The following is a 17,494-nucleotide window of genomic DNA, read 5'->3' on the forward strand; positions in this document are numbered from 1 at the left end:
CCACTGCAGCCTCCCGCCCTGCCGCCCCCCTCCCACCGCTGCCTACCCTCTCCCACCGCTTCAGCCTCCCGCCCTGTCGCCCCTCCTCCCCCTGCTGCAGCCCCCCGCCCTGCCAGCCCCCCTCCCCCCACTGCAGCCTCCCGCCCTGCCGCCCCCCTCCCACCGCTGCCTCCCCTCTCCCACCGCTTCAGCCTCCCGGCCCTGTCGCCCCCCTCCCCCCGCTGCAGCCTGCCGCCCCCCTCCCACCATTGCCGCCCCTCTCCCCCTGCTGCAGCCCCCCGGCCTGCCAGCCCCCCTCCCCCCGGTACAGCCTCACACCCTGCCGCCCCCCTCCCACCATTGCCGCCCCTCTCCCACCGCTTCAGCCTCCTGCCCTGCCAGCCCCTCTCCCCCCGGTACAGCCTCACACCCTGCCGCCCCCCTCCCACCGCTTCAGCCTCCCGCCCTGCCAGCCCCCCTCCCCCCGCTTCAGCCTCCCGCCCTGCCAGCCCCTCTCCCCCCGCTTCAGCCTCCCGCCCTGTCGCCCCTCTCCCCCTGCTGCAGCCCCCCGGCCTGCCAGCCCCCCTCCCCCCGGTACAGCCTCACACCCTGCCGCCCCTTGCTGCAGCCACCCACCCTGCCTCTGATTACTGTATATATGGCATGGTAAAGGGGCGCACTTCCTAATGTCTCCCGATGTGTCCAGTTCCTCCTAGATTTGTCGTCCAGCCCACCGACCAAGACGGGATTTTCAGAAAGGCTGTGATCCTGAACTGCTCGGCCGAGGGTTACCCTGTACCTACCATTGTGTGGAAGTACTCGAAAGGTAAGTCCCTGGCGGCTCCCCTGGCTGCACCCGATCTGCTGTATGCATTATCTGTCCTGTAACCAGTATATACTTACAGCAAGCGCCGCGGTCCGACCCGCGAGGGGCATCAGTCCGACCGTTCAGCGAGTACAAGCCACCGGGAATCAACAGGAGCGCCAGAAAGGTGACAGCCAGATTCCCGCCGACGCGAGACAAGTCCTCTCCTTCCTGACTGTCTCCTCTCTAGTTCTGGGTGTCGCTGGTGTCCTTGTCACTACCGCCACACGAGGCGCCACCTGCAGCCAATCAGGATGTACCGGCATTCCTGCTCCTCCATAATGGCGCATCCATACGTGCCGCAGCAAGAAGGTCTACTGTCCGCAGAAGAGCAGATAGCGGAACACGGGGCGTTACACCAGGAGGGCCGGACAAGAGGGTATTGACCTGGCATCAGGACCGGATAGACAAGAGGAGCTACCAGAGCCCTACAGAATACCCAACGGCATCAGGACCGGAAGAGCTACCAGAGCCCTGCAGATTACCCCCCAGCATCAGGACCGGAGGAACAGGAGGAGCTACCAGAGCCCTACAGAATACCCACCGGCATCAGGACCGGAAGAGCTACCAGAGCCCTGCAGATTACCCCCCAGCATCAGAAGCAGAGGAACAGGAGGAGCTACCAGAGCCCTCCAGAATACCCTCCAGCATCAGGACCAGAGGAACAGGAGGAGCTACTAGAGCCCTACAGAATACCCTCCAGCATCAGGACCGGAGGAACAGGAGGAGCTACCAGAGCCCTACAGAATACCCTCCAGCATCAGGACCGGAGGAACAGGAGGAGCTACCAGAGCCCTACAGAATACCCACCGGCATCAGAACCAGAGGAACAGGAGGAGCTACCAGAGCCCTCCAGAATACGCTCCTGCATCAGGACCAGAGGAACAGGAGGAGCTACTAGAGCCCTACAGAATACCCTCCAGCATCAGGACCGGAGGAACAGGAGGAGCTACCGGAGCCTTACAGAATACCCTCCAGCATCTGGACTGGAGGGACAGGAGGAGCTACCAGAGCCCTACAGAATACCCCCCAGCATCAGGACTGGAGGAACAGGAGGAGCTACCAGAGCCCCGCAGAATACCCTCCAGCATCAGGACTGGAGGAACAGGAGGAGCTACCAGAGCCCCGCAGAATACACTGCAGCATCAGGACTGGAGGGACAGGAGGAGCTACCAGAGCCCTACAGAATACCCTCCAGCATCAGGACCAGAGGAACAGGAGGAGCTACCAGAGCCCTCCAGAATACGCTCCTGCATCAGGACCGGAGGAACAGGAGGAGCTACCAGAGCCCTACAGAATACCCTCCATTATCAGGAACAGGAGGAGCTACCAGAGCCCTCCAGAATACCCTCCAGCATCAGGACCAGAGGAACAGGAGGAGCTACCGGAGCCTTACAGAATACCCTCCAGCATCTGGACTGGAGGGACAGGAGGAGCTACCAGAGCCCTCCAGAATACGCTCCTGCATCAGGACCAGAGGAACAGGAGGAGCTACCAGATCCCTACAGAATACCCCCCAGCATCAGGACCGGAGGAACAGGAGGAGCTACCAGAGTCCTACAGAATACCCTCCAGCATCAGGACCGGAGGAACAGGAGGAGCTACCAGAGCCCTACAGAATACCCACCGGCATCAGAACCAGAGGAACAGGAGGAGCTACCAGAGCCCTACAGAATACCCTCCAGCATCAGGACCGGAGGAACAGGAGGAGCTACCAGAGCCCTACAGAATACCCACCGGCATCAGAACCAGAGGAACAGGAGGAGCTACCAGAGCCCTCCAGAATACGCTCCTGCATCAGGACCGGAGGAACAGGAGGAGCTACCAGAGCCCTACAGAATACCCTCCATTATCAGGAACAGGAGGAGCTACCAGAGCCCTCCAGAATACCCTCCAGCATCAGGACCAGAGGAACAGGAGGAGCTACCGGAGCCTTACAGAATACCCTCCAGCATCTGGACTGGAGGGACAGGAGGAGCTACCAGAGCCCTCCAGAATACGCTCCTGCATCAGGACCAGAGGAACAGGAGGAGCTACCAGATCCCTACAGAATACCCCCCAGCATCAGGACCGGAGGAACAGGAGGAGCTACCAGAGTCCTACAGAATACCCTCCAGCATCAGGACCGGAGGAACAGGAGGAGCTACCAGAGCCTTATAGAATACCCTGCAGCATCAGGAACAGGAGGAGCTACTAGAGTCCTACAGAATATCCTCCAGCATCAGGAACGGAGGAACAGGAGGAGCTAACAGAGCCCTACAGAATATCCTCCAGCATCAGGACTGGAAGGTATTCTGGATACCCCGGATAACTTATCGACAGGCGACATTTTTTCTGGGCTCATCAGAGAGGCATCTGATTGGCGGACTAGAAGTGATGCTGCAGGCCCCAAGATGGTGATCACACAGAACATCCTCCTCGCGTCTAACTGAAGTGAAGGTGCTGCGATGTCCGTGGTGTAGTGGTCGGATGCGGTACTGCAGCTGCAGTGTGATTGTTCTCAGTAAGGGAAACCAAGTCATCCTGCAGATATGAGACCTTTTACTGGCTGCAGCGTCCAGGACCCTTCGTCAGGCTAACGAATGAGACTATGCAGGGGGTTGGGGGGCACCCCGCACCCCACACCCCGCACCCCTCACCCCGCATCCCTCACGATCTAAATAAATGCTCTCCCAGAAGTGGGAGCCATTATGAGGTCTCCTATCTACAAGAGGGCTTGGTTCTCCCACTGAGTCTGGCGTTACTCTTCGGACCGATCCTTTGTTTCATATTACTGCAGCTCCGGCCGCACAGAGCGCAGTGCAAGTTACTCTTCTACTCCATTCACAACCAAAGCTGCAGCCACAATTGCAGCCGTCCTCAGGGCTCTCGCACTGCTCTGGCATGTGCAGCTTGCAGTGTGAATGGAGTAGAAAGCACCACAATCAATAGAAGAGAAGTCACTGTGTATTTGGCGCTAACGATGCGTCTGTCTCCGCAGGGGCCGGCGTTCCTCAGTTTCAGCCCATCGCTCTGAACGGTCGCATCCAGCTCCTCGGTAACGGCTCGTTGCTGATTAAGCACATCCTGGAGGAAGACAGCGGCTACTACCTGTGCAAGGTCAGCAACGACGTGGGCGCCGACGTCAGCAAGTCCATGTACCTGACCGTCAAAAGTAAGAACCGCAGCCGCTGGTATGTAAGGAAACCGCCATCCTGCGCCATTCTTCGCTATTCTTTACGAGAGAACTGCTCTTGGGCCTCGGTGACACGGCAGCGTGCAGCCTGTATAGTTCTTACGGACAGCGCGAACCGCGTGTAATCGGATTCACCCCTCGTTCTTCATGCACGGCTTTTAGGCGCGTTCTAACTGGTCTTTATTACAGACTGACATTCTCCATGAAAGCCAATGGGCTCGCGTAAGAACGCCGTGAAGACGCATAATGTGCGCGCGGATTACGTGTTTACGCATAAAGGCAAGAGAAATCTACGGGAGAAACACAGTCAGTACGTGCGTAAAAAACCCGAAGAACATGAACATACGCAGTAAGCGCAGGGAGTCCCAAGCCGCCTGAAGCCGTGCGAATGAGCGCGAACTTAGACTACCGGTCCGAGAGAGAAATCGCTCAAATAACCCTTTCAATGTGTTTTCCTGTGCGGGTTCTGTCCGGTCGCACCCGGCAGGCGTGGCAGCGTGCGGTGCTGCCATCTAGTGGCCATACTGTGCAGTGTAACGGTGGGACTGCACTAGTAGTTTGGTAGACCCCCATCTAGCAGCACGTTGGCCTTCAGGACGGCAGCAGTTCATCGTGGGGTCCAGAGAGGACCCGGGTGCACCAAGAAATCCTTCCCTCATCATTACTGCACCTCCCTGGCCGGACAGGAAGATTCTGCCCCCCCATCAGCAACAGAAATCCGGATCCATCCGAGCGGCTTCCCATCAGGACTTTTTTGGCCCATCTGTAGTATCTATCTGCGTTTGGCTCTTGGAGTCTACATGTCTCTGTGGTCAGAGCCCCCGTGGCCAACTCTGGGGTCCGCATGTCTCTGTGGTCAGAGCCCCCATGGTCGGCTCTCGGAGTCTGCATGTCTCTGTGGTCAGAGCCCCCGTGGTCGGCTCTCGGGGTCTGCACGTCTCTGTGGTCAGAGCCCCCGTGGCCAACTCTGGGGTCCGCATGTCTCTGTGGTCAGAGCCCCCATGGTCGGCTCTTGGGGTCTGCATGTCTCTGTGGTCAGAGCCCCCGTGGTCGGCTCTCGGGGTCCGCACGTCTCTGTGGTCAGAGCCCCCGTGGCCAACTCTGGGGTCCGCATGTCTCTGTGGTCAGAGCCCCCGTGGTCGGCTCTCGGGTTCCGCACGTCTCTGTGGTCAGAGCCCCCGTGGTCGGCTCTCGGGTTCCGCACGTCTCTGTGGTCAGAGCCCCCATGGTCGGCTCTCGGAGTCTGCATGTCTCTGTGGTCAGAGCCCCCGTGGTCGGCTCTCGGGGTCTGCACGTCTCTGTGGTCAGAGCCCCCGTGGCCAACTCTGGGGTCCGCACGTCTCTGTGGTCAGAGCCCCCGTGGTCGGCTCTCGGGGTCCGCACGTCTCTGTGGTCAGAGCCCCCGTGGCCAACTCTGGGGTCCGCATGTCTCTGTGGTCAGAGCCCCCGTGGTCGGCTCTCGGGGTCCGCACGTCTCTGTGGTCAGAGCCCCCATGGTCGGCTCTCGGGGTCCGCACGTCTCTGTGGTCAGAGCCCCCATGGTCGGCTCTCGGGGTCCGCACGTCTCTGTGGTCAGAGCCCCCGTGGCCAACTCTGGGGTCCGCATGTCTCTGTGGTCAGAGCCCCCGTGGTCGGCTCTCGGGGTCCGCACGTGTCTGTGGTCAGAGCCCCTGTGGTCGGCTCTCGGGGTCCGCACGTCTCTGTTTAGAGCCACCGTGGTCGGCTCTCGGGGTCCGCACGTCTCTGTTTAGAGCCCCCGCGAACGGCTCTTGGGGTCCACACGTCTCTGAGGTTAGAGCCACCACGACCGGAAGCGGGGGAGCGCTGACAGCGGGAAGTCCTCGGAGGAGGTGAGGGGAGCGCCGCATGGTATGACATCAGCTGCGGATACCACTGTGCAGATTTTGAATTCTTTTTAGATGTGGAACATGCTACAGAAATTTCTGCTGCAGACAGTCCACAGCATTTCTGCCAGGTGTAAACATACGGTCAGTCTGAGGTACGCTGCCACGTGCAGAGGGACTCCGGTAGTAATAGTGTAGTGTTCGAGGAGACAGCGGTGCAGATTGAGACCTTGCCACGGGGCTCTACCATGTCCTGAGGACCTGACCATGGCACTGCTGGGGGAGCTCACAGGGGTAGTAACCAGGGGTTACCTGTAATCTTCTTGTCACTCGTGACGCCATCGTTCCGTCCTCTGCGGTGAATCTTGCTGATGAAATAACTTAGTCCAGACTCAGGGATACTTCCTGGACTGACCAGTATCTGCGGGGGTCACTCGCTGACTTGCAGGCTGGCACTCACGTAGACTGGCATGTACTGCTCTCGTTCAAGACTCTCTCAGACTCTAGCATCCTTGCAAACACATATATAAGACACAGTCACACAACATGATACATTTTCCAGACATTAACCCATTCAGTGCTGCAGAGGTGCAAAACACATAACTCTGATGCATTCTACAATTAAGACACTGACAAGACATTGGCATGAGACAGACATACACAATTATGGGGGGCCCGACTAACTCTGGGCTACTACAATAACTAAATCTGTGTCGCCCCACATAAGTCCTAGTAGTAATAGTGACCCCCACAGTGTCCTCAGTAATAATGGTGTCCCATTATAGTAGCCCCAACAATAATAATGCCCCCCACAGTATCCCCAGCAATAGTGCCCCCCCCCCCCCGTCCCGTAAGACTGTCGGCCACAGGCCCCCCCCATAATAGTACCATTCTCCGCTTGTAGCTGTTAAACCCGATGGCGATCTCTAGTACTTGTTGTGGACGCCGTCGCTGATCCATGTAACCGCGTGCAGATCGCCTATTGACAAGTCCAGCTGGAGTCCGGCAATTAGCGGCTATTGTTGATTGGCCGCAGCGTGTTTGGACTTACTTTCTCTGCACCAATTAAGCTGATATGCTGCAGACTGTTGCAGATTAGAAGGGGTGAAACCTTCTGCAGACCTTTAATAAATCATCAGCGAGTGAACGCATCGTGCAGCCTTTCCCCGGACGCCATCAGGTTTTACCGTCTTTACTGGCGCTGCAAACCAAGCTTCGTCAGCCCTGCTAGCGGGTCTGATTAAAGCTAATTACCATGAAGCTCGTTCACACTGGAGGAAATACAGCGGCTAGAAGCCATTGATTTCACCGCCTCACTTACATCTGTGTATTCTTCATGCAATTTTTGGTCATGTGAAAAAAGTGCGCAGAATGTTTTTGGACCGAATTAGGCCATAAACGTTACTGGGGCCGCGCAGATATGCGCCGAATACGTATGAAAGTCGCTCCTTGCGTTTTTCTTGCGCTTACTAACGGCCCGCACTTACACGTACCCTGAATACCCGTGAATATACAGCGCCCCGTGTTAGGGAGCCCTGCTGGACAGCGAGACGCAGACCACCCAATCAGGTCGGCTGCTCAGAATTCTGTACAGCTGCTTCTTCCTTCTATCAATTTCTGGGAAAGCGGGGTGACAACCAAGGTGGCGTCTGCATTCTATATTCTCAGTCTTTACATCATATCAGTCGTTGTTTAAATAGCAGCGGAAACAACATTTGCAGCAAGCCATAAAGCGGTTGGCTGCTCGCTGCTTCTTCAGTGGCCACTAGAGGAGACGTGTGGTATTACAAGGGTTTGTCTTCAACAGAAAGATCCAGTAAGAAGAGGCTTCATCTGCTGATTCGGGGTGCCCCTTCTTGTGTCACCGGGATGTCCGAGGGGCTCAGAGACCCCCAGCCTTATCAGGGGGGTCACCAGTATCCGGAATGGCAGTTGTGCTCCTAATAACTAATGCTACATAAAAAGATGTGTCCTCTGGATTGGCCATCAGTAGTTGATCCCCGCCGGTCATCTGATCGCCGTTCGGTCCTTAGTGTGGCAGTCTTGTAATGCAACTACAGCTCCCACTGAAGGACAGCCGGTCTAGCGATCAGCGGCAATTTCAAGTGCAGAACTGCCGCTGATCAGCTACGGAGGACCTATCAGGTCATGTCTAGTAGAGCTCCAGACCCTTCTTTAGGCCCTCCACTGTGATTCAAGGCGGTTTGCCAGCATTCTGCTGACACGGCGTCCTGCATATCCCCATGTGACACACGGAAAGGTCTCGTCCTCAGGAAGGAGTCTCTGTCTGCTACGCCGTATGTCCTGCGTGCCGCCGAAGCCTGCCCCCCCCCCCCCACCCCCCCACCCCAAGTCCATCCAATTCTGTTCAGCTACTTTATGGTTAAATCTGAAACATTGGATGAGGTTAGAAGCTTTTGGGGTTTTCCAGATGCCTGAATGGCGGTGCTGCCATAAGATGGCGCCTCAGGCATTAAGGGCCTGGGAGACTCGGGGGGCAGTGATGGCAGCCATAGTCGGGTCACCCAGAGGGGCTGAAAGTAATCCTTAACGAGCCGCAGCCTTGCATTATCGGTTTACACTGAACAGGCCCTTTATTACAGCCCCACTCCCTTTATCAGACCTCCCCGCCCTCTCATGATTGGCGCCCCCCTGTATGGTAATTCTCCCCGTGACCCCGGAGCATAAAGTCACATGACCAGTTTTCCGCGGATCAGTTTCTGTGTGAATCCACATTAGATGGAAGATCCAGCGATCGGAGCGACTTCCAACGAGGCCGGTCATCGGGGCTAGACTAGCCGGGGTTTCACCGCCAACCGTGGGGGGGGCGGTATCATCAGCGACTAGCCGGGGTCTCACCGCCAACCGTGGGGGGGGGGGGGGGGTTCTCGTATAAGGACTTACATGCGTATTTTTGCGCTTTTAATACACGGTGCTGAAACCACGTAGATTAGATTCCCATTGGACTATTCAGACCCGCATTTTCCAAGTACATGAAGAGCGCAGCACATCATATATGGTTCATATTACGCATCTTATAGTGCATGGTTGCATACAATATGCAGTTACATTCGTGCTTGCCGCATACTGTGCGCTAGATAATACACTTATGTAAATGAGACCATACGGTGTGGAGAGCAGAAGCCAGCGGGCAAAAGAGCGCAAAACTTGTATCACTGAGCAGCGTGAAAACATCTCCTGGTCAGATGGAGACAGATTTATGTGCTGATGGGAGGGCAGAATTTGGTGCAAGCAGCATGAATCGCTGACCCCTTCCTGTCAGCCGGTCAGAACGTGTCAGCACCGCCATCTAATCTGTGCTAACTACAAGACGCTTCCTGTCCGCAGGGGCCGGTATTCCTGCAGAATGATGTTATCACTGAGTGGAATCTACAACACGGCGAATCACTGCAGATCTGAGGAACAGAGGAAGGGGGTTCAACACTACTAGATGGGGGCTTAGAGAGGGGCCGCTCTGTCAGCTCGATTCCTATATTAATGCTCTTTTGCATGTTGCAGTTCCTGCCAGAATCATCTCCTACCCCAACACCACGCTGGCCACGCAGGGTCAGAAGAAGGAGATGAACTGTACGGCCCACGGCGAGAAGCCCATCATAGTGCGCTGGGAGAAGGAGGACCGCATGATAAACGTCCCTGAGATGTCCCGCTACCAGGTGTCCACCAAGGAGGTGGGGGATGAGGTGCTCTCCATACTGCAGGTAAAGTACACGGATGTGGCCAGCCCTCCAGAGACTTGGAAAGTACCTTTACCAGGCCAATAGGTGCCCAAATAAATGTGACTCTAATGAGCCTGTTGGCAGTGAATGGCAGCGGGCAGAAGAGATCTCTGTGGTGTTCATTCACTGATAGGCTGCTGCGGGGGTAAGTGCAGGATAGCAGTGGCTGCGGGCGTGTGGGATGGATCGTTAACCCCGACTGCTCTATTAATCATAAATGCAGTCTGCAATGAACACGTTACGGGGCCGCTGCACCCCTTCCTCAATATTAGCTGGGGGGCAAACAGCCGGCACTGGTGTGTTTTCTTTGCAGAGGAGTGACGTCTAAGGTGGGGTTCAGACGTGGAGGCATTGCCGCAGAATTTACAGAAGCAGGAAACAAAGTGGACGAGATTTTAAAAATTTCATCCACAAGCTGCAAAAATAATGAAATCTGTGCGGAAATTGAGTTGGGGCGCAGAATACGTTTGTATTGGGAATCTCTCAGGTAAAAGTAATGGATCCAACAGATTCTTATCCGCTCTTGTGACAACTTTATCTTCCAGAAGGTAGAAGAGAAAACAAGGGGATCTGCTATCTTGGACCTAATTCTTACCAACAGCGAGGAAATGGTTGAGGAAGTAAGGGTGGCTGGGACCTTAGGAGGCAGTGATCATGATATCCTTGGATGTTGGATAACAAGGGGAGGAAGACCTGAGAAGACTCAGACCTCAAGGTTGGATTTCAGAAAGGCAGATTTCAATGAACTTAGAAAGAGGAAGAATCCAATGGCTGGATGTTCTTAAGGACAGAAATGTCCAAGAAGGTTGGGAAATATTGTGAAATAAGATTCTCAAAGCACAATCATTACCAATCCCTAAAAGAAAGTAGATGTAACATCAGCTGATCTTCCCTGTGCTATTGGGGGAATAAAAGAATGCAGCCTATCTATAAGCAGAGAGATGGTGAGGGAACACTTAGCTAACTTACATGAACCCAAGTCTCAAGGTCCAGATGAATTGCATCCTAGGATATTAAAGGAAGCAGCGGAGGTAATTGCTGAACCACTCACCATAATCTGTGAACATTCCTGGAGAACAGGAGAAGTCCCAGAAGATTGTAGAAGGGCAAATGTTGTCCCTATCTTCAAAAGAGGGAAGAAGGTGGATCCAGTAAACTACAGGCCTGTGAGCCTGACTTCTATACCGGGAAAGATCTCAGAACAGATTATTACACAGCATGTATGCAAGTACTTGGATGGGAATGGAGTAATTAACCAGAGCCAGCATGGGTTTGTAACAAACAAGTCATGTCAGACTAATCTAATCTCCTATGATAGTATTACTGACTGGGTTGATCAGGGAAATGCGGTGGATATAGTATATCTTGGCTTTAGTAAAGCATTTGACAAAGTATCTCATATCATACTTATTGAAGAAATGACCAAATGTGGGATTGACAAGACAACTGTTAGGTGGATTCACAACTGGCTGAGTGATCGTACTCAGAGAGGCGTCATAAATGGCTGCACATCCAAGTGGAAGAATGTATCAAGTGGGGACCACAAGGCTCTGTCCTGGGCCCAGTGTGGGTCAACATTGTTATAAATGATCTGGAGGAGGGAATTGATGGGGAACTGATCAAATTTACTGACGACACAAAGCTAGGAGGGATAGCTAACACTAGGGAAGAAAGAGGATTCAAAAAGATCTAGAAAAGCTTGTAAAGTGGTCAGCGACTAACAGAATGGTATTTAACAAGGAGAAATGCAAAGTCCTACATCTGGGCGAGAAAATGAAGAAAACACATACAGAATGGGAGGAATTGGGCTAAGCAGCACATGTGAAAAAGACTTGGTTATACTAATAGATCATAGACTGAACATGAGTCAACAATGTGATGCAGCAGCCAAAAAGGCAAACACAATTCTGGGATGTATTAAGAGAAGCATAGAGTCTAGATCACGTGAGGTCATTATCCCCCTCTACTCTTCCTTAGCAAGTTCAGAGAAGAGTTACCAAGATGGTGAGCGGTCTGCAAATCATGTCCTATGAGGAACGGGTAAAGGATCTGGGAATGTTTAGCAGAAGAGAAGGCTGAGAGGAGACTTAATAGCGGTCTACAAATATCTGAAGGGCTGTCACAGTGCAGAGGGATCAGCCCTATTCTCATCTGTACAAGGAAAGACTAGAAGCAATGGGATGAAACTGAAAGGGAGGAGACACAGATTAGATATTAGACAGTGAGGGGGATCAATGAGTGGAACAGGTTGCCATGGGAGGTGGGGAGTTCTCCTTCAACTGTGCGAGTCTGGCTCTCCGTGACTGATCTGCGGGTCAATACATCCTGTGGAGATTCCACTGCATATCAGCCCGCGTGGAGCCACCTAATAGCCCGGATCGTGCCTGTATAAGAAAAGGTACTGCGCCTGCAACCACTTCTTTCCTACACTTACTCCATGTATTGGCATGGCCTCCTGGGAAGGTATAACACTTGTGAACCAGCTGCACCCTCTTATTCTGCACCCTCTCTGGGTTGGTGTGAATAATGTCCCCTGATGGCTGCACTTCAGCAATAGCTATGTCTGGGTTGGTGTGACTGATGCCGCCTGGTGGCTGTAGTTCAGTGGTTCCTCTGTCTGGGTTGGTGTGACTGATGCCGCCTGGTGGCTGTAGTTCAGTGGGTGGTTTGTCTGGGTAGGGGTGACTGTGCCCCCTGGTGGCTGTAGTTCAGTGGTTGCTCTGTTTAGATTAGTGTGACTGATGCCTCATGATGGCTGTAGTTCAGTGGTTGCTCTGTTTAGGCTGGTGTGACTGATGCCCCCTGGTGGCTGTAGTTCAGTGGCTGCTCTGTCTGTGTTGGGGTGCGTGATGCCCCCTGGTGGCTGTAGTTCAGTCGTTGCTCCGTCTGCATTTGGTTGGCTGATGCCCCCTGGTGGCTGTAATTTAGTGGTTGCTCCGTCTTGGTTGGGGTGGCTGATGCCTCCTGGTGGCTGTAGTTCAGTGGTTGCTCCGTCTGTGTTGGGGTGGGTGATGCCCCCTGGTGGCTGCACTTCAGTAGTTGCTCTGCTTAGATTGGTGTGACTGATGCCCCCTTGTGGCTGTAGATCAGTGGTTGCTCTGTCTGGGTTGTTGTGACTGATGCCCCCTGGTGGTTGTAGTTCAGTGGTTGCTCCGTCTGGGTTGGTGTGACTGATGCCCCCTGGTGGCTGTAGTTCAGTGGTTGCTCCGTCTGGGTTGGTGTGACTGATGCCCCTTGGTTGCTGTAGTTCAGTGGTTGCTCTCTCTGGGTTGGGGTGGCTGATGCCTCCTGGTGGCTGTAGTTCAGTGGTTGCTCCGTCTGTGTTGGGGTGGGTGATGCCCCCTGGTGGCTGCACTTCAGTAGTTGCTCTGCTTAGATTGGTGTGACTGATGCCCCCTTGTGGCTGTAGATCAGTGGTTGCTCCGTCTGTGTTTGGGTGTCTGATGCCCCCTGGTGGCTGTAGTTCAGTGGTTGCTCTGTTTAGGTTGGTGTGACTGATGCCCCCTGGTGGCTGTAGTTCAATGGTTGCTCTGTCTGGGTTGAGGTGACTGATTCTCCCTAGTGGCTGCACTTCATTGATTGCTCTGTCTGGGTTGTTGTTACTGATGCCTCCTGGTCGTTGTAGTTCAATGGTTGCTCTGTTTAGGTTGGTGTGACTGATGCCCCCTGGTGGCTGTAGTTCAGTGGTTGCTCTGTTTAGGTTGGTGTGACTGATGCCCCCTGGTGGCTGTAGTTCAGTAGTTGCTTTGCCTAGGTTGGGGTGTCTGACGCCCCCTGGTGGCTGTAGTTCAGTAGTTGCTCTGTTTAGGTTGGTGTGACTGATGCCCCCTGGTGGCTGTAGTTCAGTGGTTGCTCTGTCTGGGTTGCTATGACTGATGCCCCCTGGTGGCTGCACTTCAGTGGTTGCTCTGTCTCGGTTGGTGTGACTGATGCCCCCTGGTGGCTGTAGTTCAGTGGTTGCTCTGTCTGGGTTGGGTGTCTGACGCCCCCTGGTGGCCGTAGTTCAGTGGTTGCTCTGTCTGGGTTGGGGTGTCTGACGCCCCGTGGTGGCTGTAGTTCAGCAGTTGCTCTGTTTAGGTTGGTGTGAATGATGCCCCCTGGTGGCTGTAGTTCAGTGGTTGCTCTATTTAGGTTGGTGTGACTGATGCCCCCTGGTGGCTGTAGTTCAGTGGTTGCTCTATTTAGATTGGTGTGACTGATGCCCCCTTGTGGCTGTAGATCAGTGGTTGCTTTGTTTAGGTTGGTGTGACTGATGCCCCCTGATGGCTGTAGTTCAGTGGTTGCTCTGTTTAGGCTGGTGTGACTGATGCCCCCTGGTGGCTGTAGTTCAGTAGTTGCTCTATTTAGATTAGTGTGACTGATGCCCCCTGGTGGCTGTAGTTCAGTGGCTGCTCCGTCTGTGTTGGGGTGCGTGATGCCCCCTGGTGGCTGTAATTTAGTGGTTGCTCCGTCTTGGTTGGGGTGGCTGATGCCTCCTGGCGGCTGTAGTTCAGTGGTTGCTCCGTCTGTGTTGGGGTGCGTGATGCCCCCTGGTGGCTGCACTTCAGTAGTTGCTCTGCTTAGGTTGGTGTGACTGATGCCCCCTTGTGGCTGTAGATCAGTGGTTGCTCCGTCTGTGTTTGGGTGTCTGATGCCCCCTGGTGGCTGCACTTCAGTGGTTGCTCTGTCTGTGTTTGGGTGTCTGATGCCCCCTGGTGGCTGTAGTTCAGTGGTTGCTCTGTTTAGGTTGGTGTGACTGATGCACCCTGGTGGTTGTAGTTCAATGGTTGCTCTGTCTGGATTGGTGTGACTGATGCCCCCTGGTGGCTGTAGTTCAGTGGTTGCTCTGTTTAGGTCGGTGTGACTGATGCCCCCTGGTGGCTGTAGTTCAGTAGTTGCTTTGCCTAGGTTGGGGTGTCTGACGCCCCCTGGTGACTGTAGTTCAGTAGTTGCTCTGTTTAGGTTGGTGTGACTGATGCCCCCTGGTGGCTGTAGTTCAGTGGTTGCTCTATCTGGGTTGCTGTGACTGATGCCCCCTGGTGGCTGCACTTCAGTGGTTGTTCTGTCTCGGTTGGGGTGACTGATGCCCCCTGGTGGCGGTAGTTCAGTGGTTGCTCTCTCTGGGTTGGGGTGGCTGATGCCCCCTGGTGGCTGTAGTTCAGTGGTTGCTCTTTCTGGTTTGGGGTGTCTGATGCCCCCTGGTGGCTGTAGTTGAGTGGTTGCTCTGTCTTGGTTGGGGTGTCTGATGCCCCCTGGTGGCTGTAATTCAGTGGTTGCTCTTTCTGGTTTGGGGTGTCTGATGCCCCCTGGTGGCTGTAGTTGAGTGGTTGCTCTGTCTTGGTTGGGGTGTCTGATGCCCCCTGGTGGCTGTAATTCAGTGGTTGCTCTTTCTGGTTTGGGGTGTCTGATGTCCCCTGGAGGCTGTAGTTCAGTGGTTGCTCCGTCTGGTTTGGAGTGTCTGATGCCCCCTCGTGGCTGTAGTTTAGTGGTTGCTCTTTCTGGGTTGGGGTGTCTGATGCCCCCTGGTCGCCTTAGTTCAGTTGTTGCTCTTTCTGAGTTGGGGTGACTGATGCCCCCTGGTGGCTGCACTTCAGTGGTTGCCCTGTCGGGGTTGGGGTGTCTGATGCCCCCCGGTGGCTGTAGTTCAGTGGTTGCTGTTTCTGGGTTCGGGTCACTGGTGCCCACTGGTGGCTGTAGTTCAGTGCTTACTTCATCTGGGTTGTTGTTACTGATGCCCCCTGGTGGCTTCACTTCCGTGGTTGCTCTGTTTGGGTTGAGGTAACTGATGCCCCCTGGTGACTGTAGTTCAGTGGTTGCTCTGTCTGGATTGAGGTGTCTGATGTTCCCTTTTGGCTGCACTTCAGTGGTTGCTCTCTCTGGGTTGGGGTGCGTGATGCCCCCTGTTGGCTGTAGTACAGTGGTTGCTCCATCTGTGTTGCTGTGACTGATGCCCCCTGGTTGCTGTAGTTCAGTGGTTGCTCTCTCTGGGTTGGGGTGACTGATGCCCCCTGGTGGCTGTAGTTCAGTGGTTACTCTCTCTGGGTTGGGGTGACTAATGCCCCCTGGTGGCTGTAGTTCAGTGGTTGCTCTGTCTGGATTGGTGTGACTGATGCCTCCTGGTCGTTGTAGTTCAGTGGTTGCTCTGTTTAGGTTGGTGTGACTGATGCCCCCTAGTGACTATAGTTCAGTGGTTGCTCCGTCTGGGTTGTTGTTACTGATGCCTCCTGGTGGATGCACTTCAGTAATTGCTCTGTCTGGGTAGGGGTGTCTGATGCCCCCTGGTGGCTGTAGTTCAGTGGTTACTCTCTCTGGGTTGGGGTGCCTGATGCCCCCTGGTGGCTGTACTTCTGTGGTTGCTCTGTCTGGGTTGGAGTGACTAATGCCCCCTGGTGGCTGTAGTTCAGTGGTTGCTCTGTCTGGATTGGTGTGACTGATGCCTCCTGGTCGTTGTAGTTCAGTGGTTGCTCTGTTTAGGTTGGTGTGACTGATGCCCCCTAGTGGCTATAGTTCAGTGGTTGCTCCGTCTGGGTTGTTGTTACTGATGCCTCCTGGTGGATGCACTTCAGTAATTGCTCTGTCTGGGTAGGGGTGTCTGATGTCCCCTGGTGGCTGTTGTTGAGTAGTTGCTCTGTTTAGGTTGGTGTGACTGATGCCCCCTGGTGGCTGTAGTTCAATGGTTCCTCTGTCTGGATTGGTGTGACTGATGCCTCCTGGTGGCTGTAGTTCAGTGGTTGCTCTGTTTAGGTTGGTGTGACTGATGCCCCCTGGTGGCTGTAGTTCAGTAGTTGCTTTGCCTAGGTTGGGGTGTCTGACGCCACCTGGTGGCTGTAGTTCAGTAGGTGCTCTGTTTAGGTTGGTGTGACTGATGCCCCCTGGTGGCTGTAGTTCAGTGGTTGCTCTGTCTGGGTTGCTGTGACTGATGCCCCCTGGTGGCTGCACTTCAGTGGTTGCTCTGTCTCGGTTGGGGTAACTAATGCCCCCTGGTGGCTGTAGTTCAGTGGTTGCTCTGTCTGGGTTGTTGTGACTGATGCCCCCTGGTGGCTGTAGTTCAGTGGTTGCTCCGTCTGGGTTGGTGTGACTGATGCCCCCTGGTGGCTGTAGTTCAGTGGTTGCTCCGTCTGGGTTGGTGTGACTGATGCCCCAATGAGGCTGCACTTCAGTGGTTGCCATGTCTGGGTTGGGTTTTCTGATGTCCCCTTGTGTCTGTAGTTCAGTAGTTGCTCTTTCTTGGTTGGGGTGACTGATGCCCCCTGGTGGCTGTAGTACAGCGATTGCTCTGTCTGGGTTGGTGTGACTGATGCCCCCTGGTGGCTGTAGTTCAGTGGTTGTTCTGTTTTGGTTGGTGTGACTGATGCCTCCTGGTGGCTGTAGTTCAGTAGTTGCTCTGTCTGGGTTGCGGTGAATGATGCTCCCTGGTGGCTGCACTTCAGTGGTTGCTCTTTTTAGGTTGGCGTGACAAATGCCCCCTGGTGGCTGTAGTTCAGTGGTTGCTTTTTCTGGATTGGGGTGGCTGATGCCCCCTGGTGGCTGTAGTGCAGTGGTTGCTCCCTCTGGGTTGGTGTGACTGATGCCCCCTGGTGGCTGTAGTTCAGTAGTTGCTCTGTTTAGGTTGGTGTGACTGATGCCCCCTGGTGGCTGTAGTTCAGTGGTTGCTCCGTCTGGGTTTGTGTGACTGATGCCCCCTGGTGGGTGTAGTTCAGTGGTTGCTCTGTTTAGGTTGGTGTGACTGATGCCCCCTGGTGGCTGTAGTTCAGTGGTTGCTCCCTCTGGGTTGGTGTGACTGATGCCCCCTGGTGGGTGTAGTTCAGTGGTTGCTCCGTCTGGGTTTGTGTGACTGATGCCCCCTGGTGGGTGTAGTTCAGTAGTTGCTCTGTTTAGGTTGGTGTGACTGATGCCCCCTGGTGGCTGTAGTTCA

General features: G+C 54.6%; 1 protein-coding gene across 1 annotated transcript in view; it reads left to right on the top strand.

The window, feature by feature from the left end:
* The window catches only part of DSCAM (DS cell adhesion molecule), a 740,634-nt gene that overhangs the window by 301,195 nt on the left and 421,945 nt on the right, over nt 1-17,494 (top strand). Inside the window, exons 10-12 of the mRNA XM_066598936.1 lie at nt 686-805; nt 3,825-3,998; nt 9,383-9,582. Of these exons, the coding sequence (XP_066455033.1) occupies nt 686-805; nt 3,825-3,998; nt 9,383-9,582 (494 nt within the window). The remainder of the gene's footprint in view (nt 1-685; nt 806-3,824; nt 3,999-9,382; nt 9,583-17,494) is intronic.

The sequence above is a fragment of the Eleutherodactylus coqui genome, chromosome 4, assembly GCF_035609145.1.
Source record: "Eleutherodactylus coqui strain aEleCoq1 chromosome 4, aEleCoq1.hap1, whole genome shotgun sequence".
Classification (NCBI taxonomy): domain Eukaryota; kingdom Metazoa; phylum Chordata; class Amphibia; order Anura; family Eleutherodactylidae; genus Eleutherodactylus; species Eleutherodactylus coqui.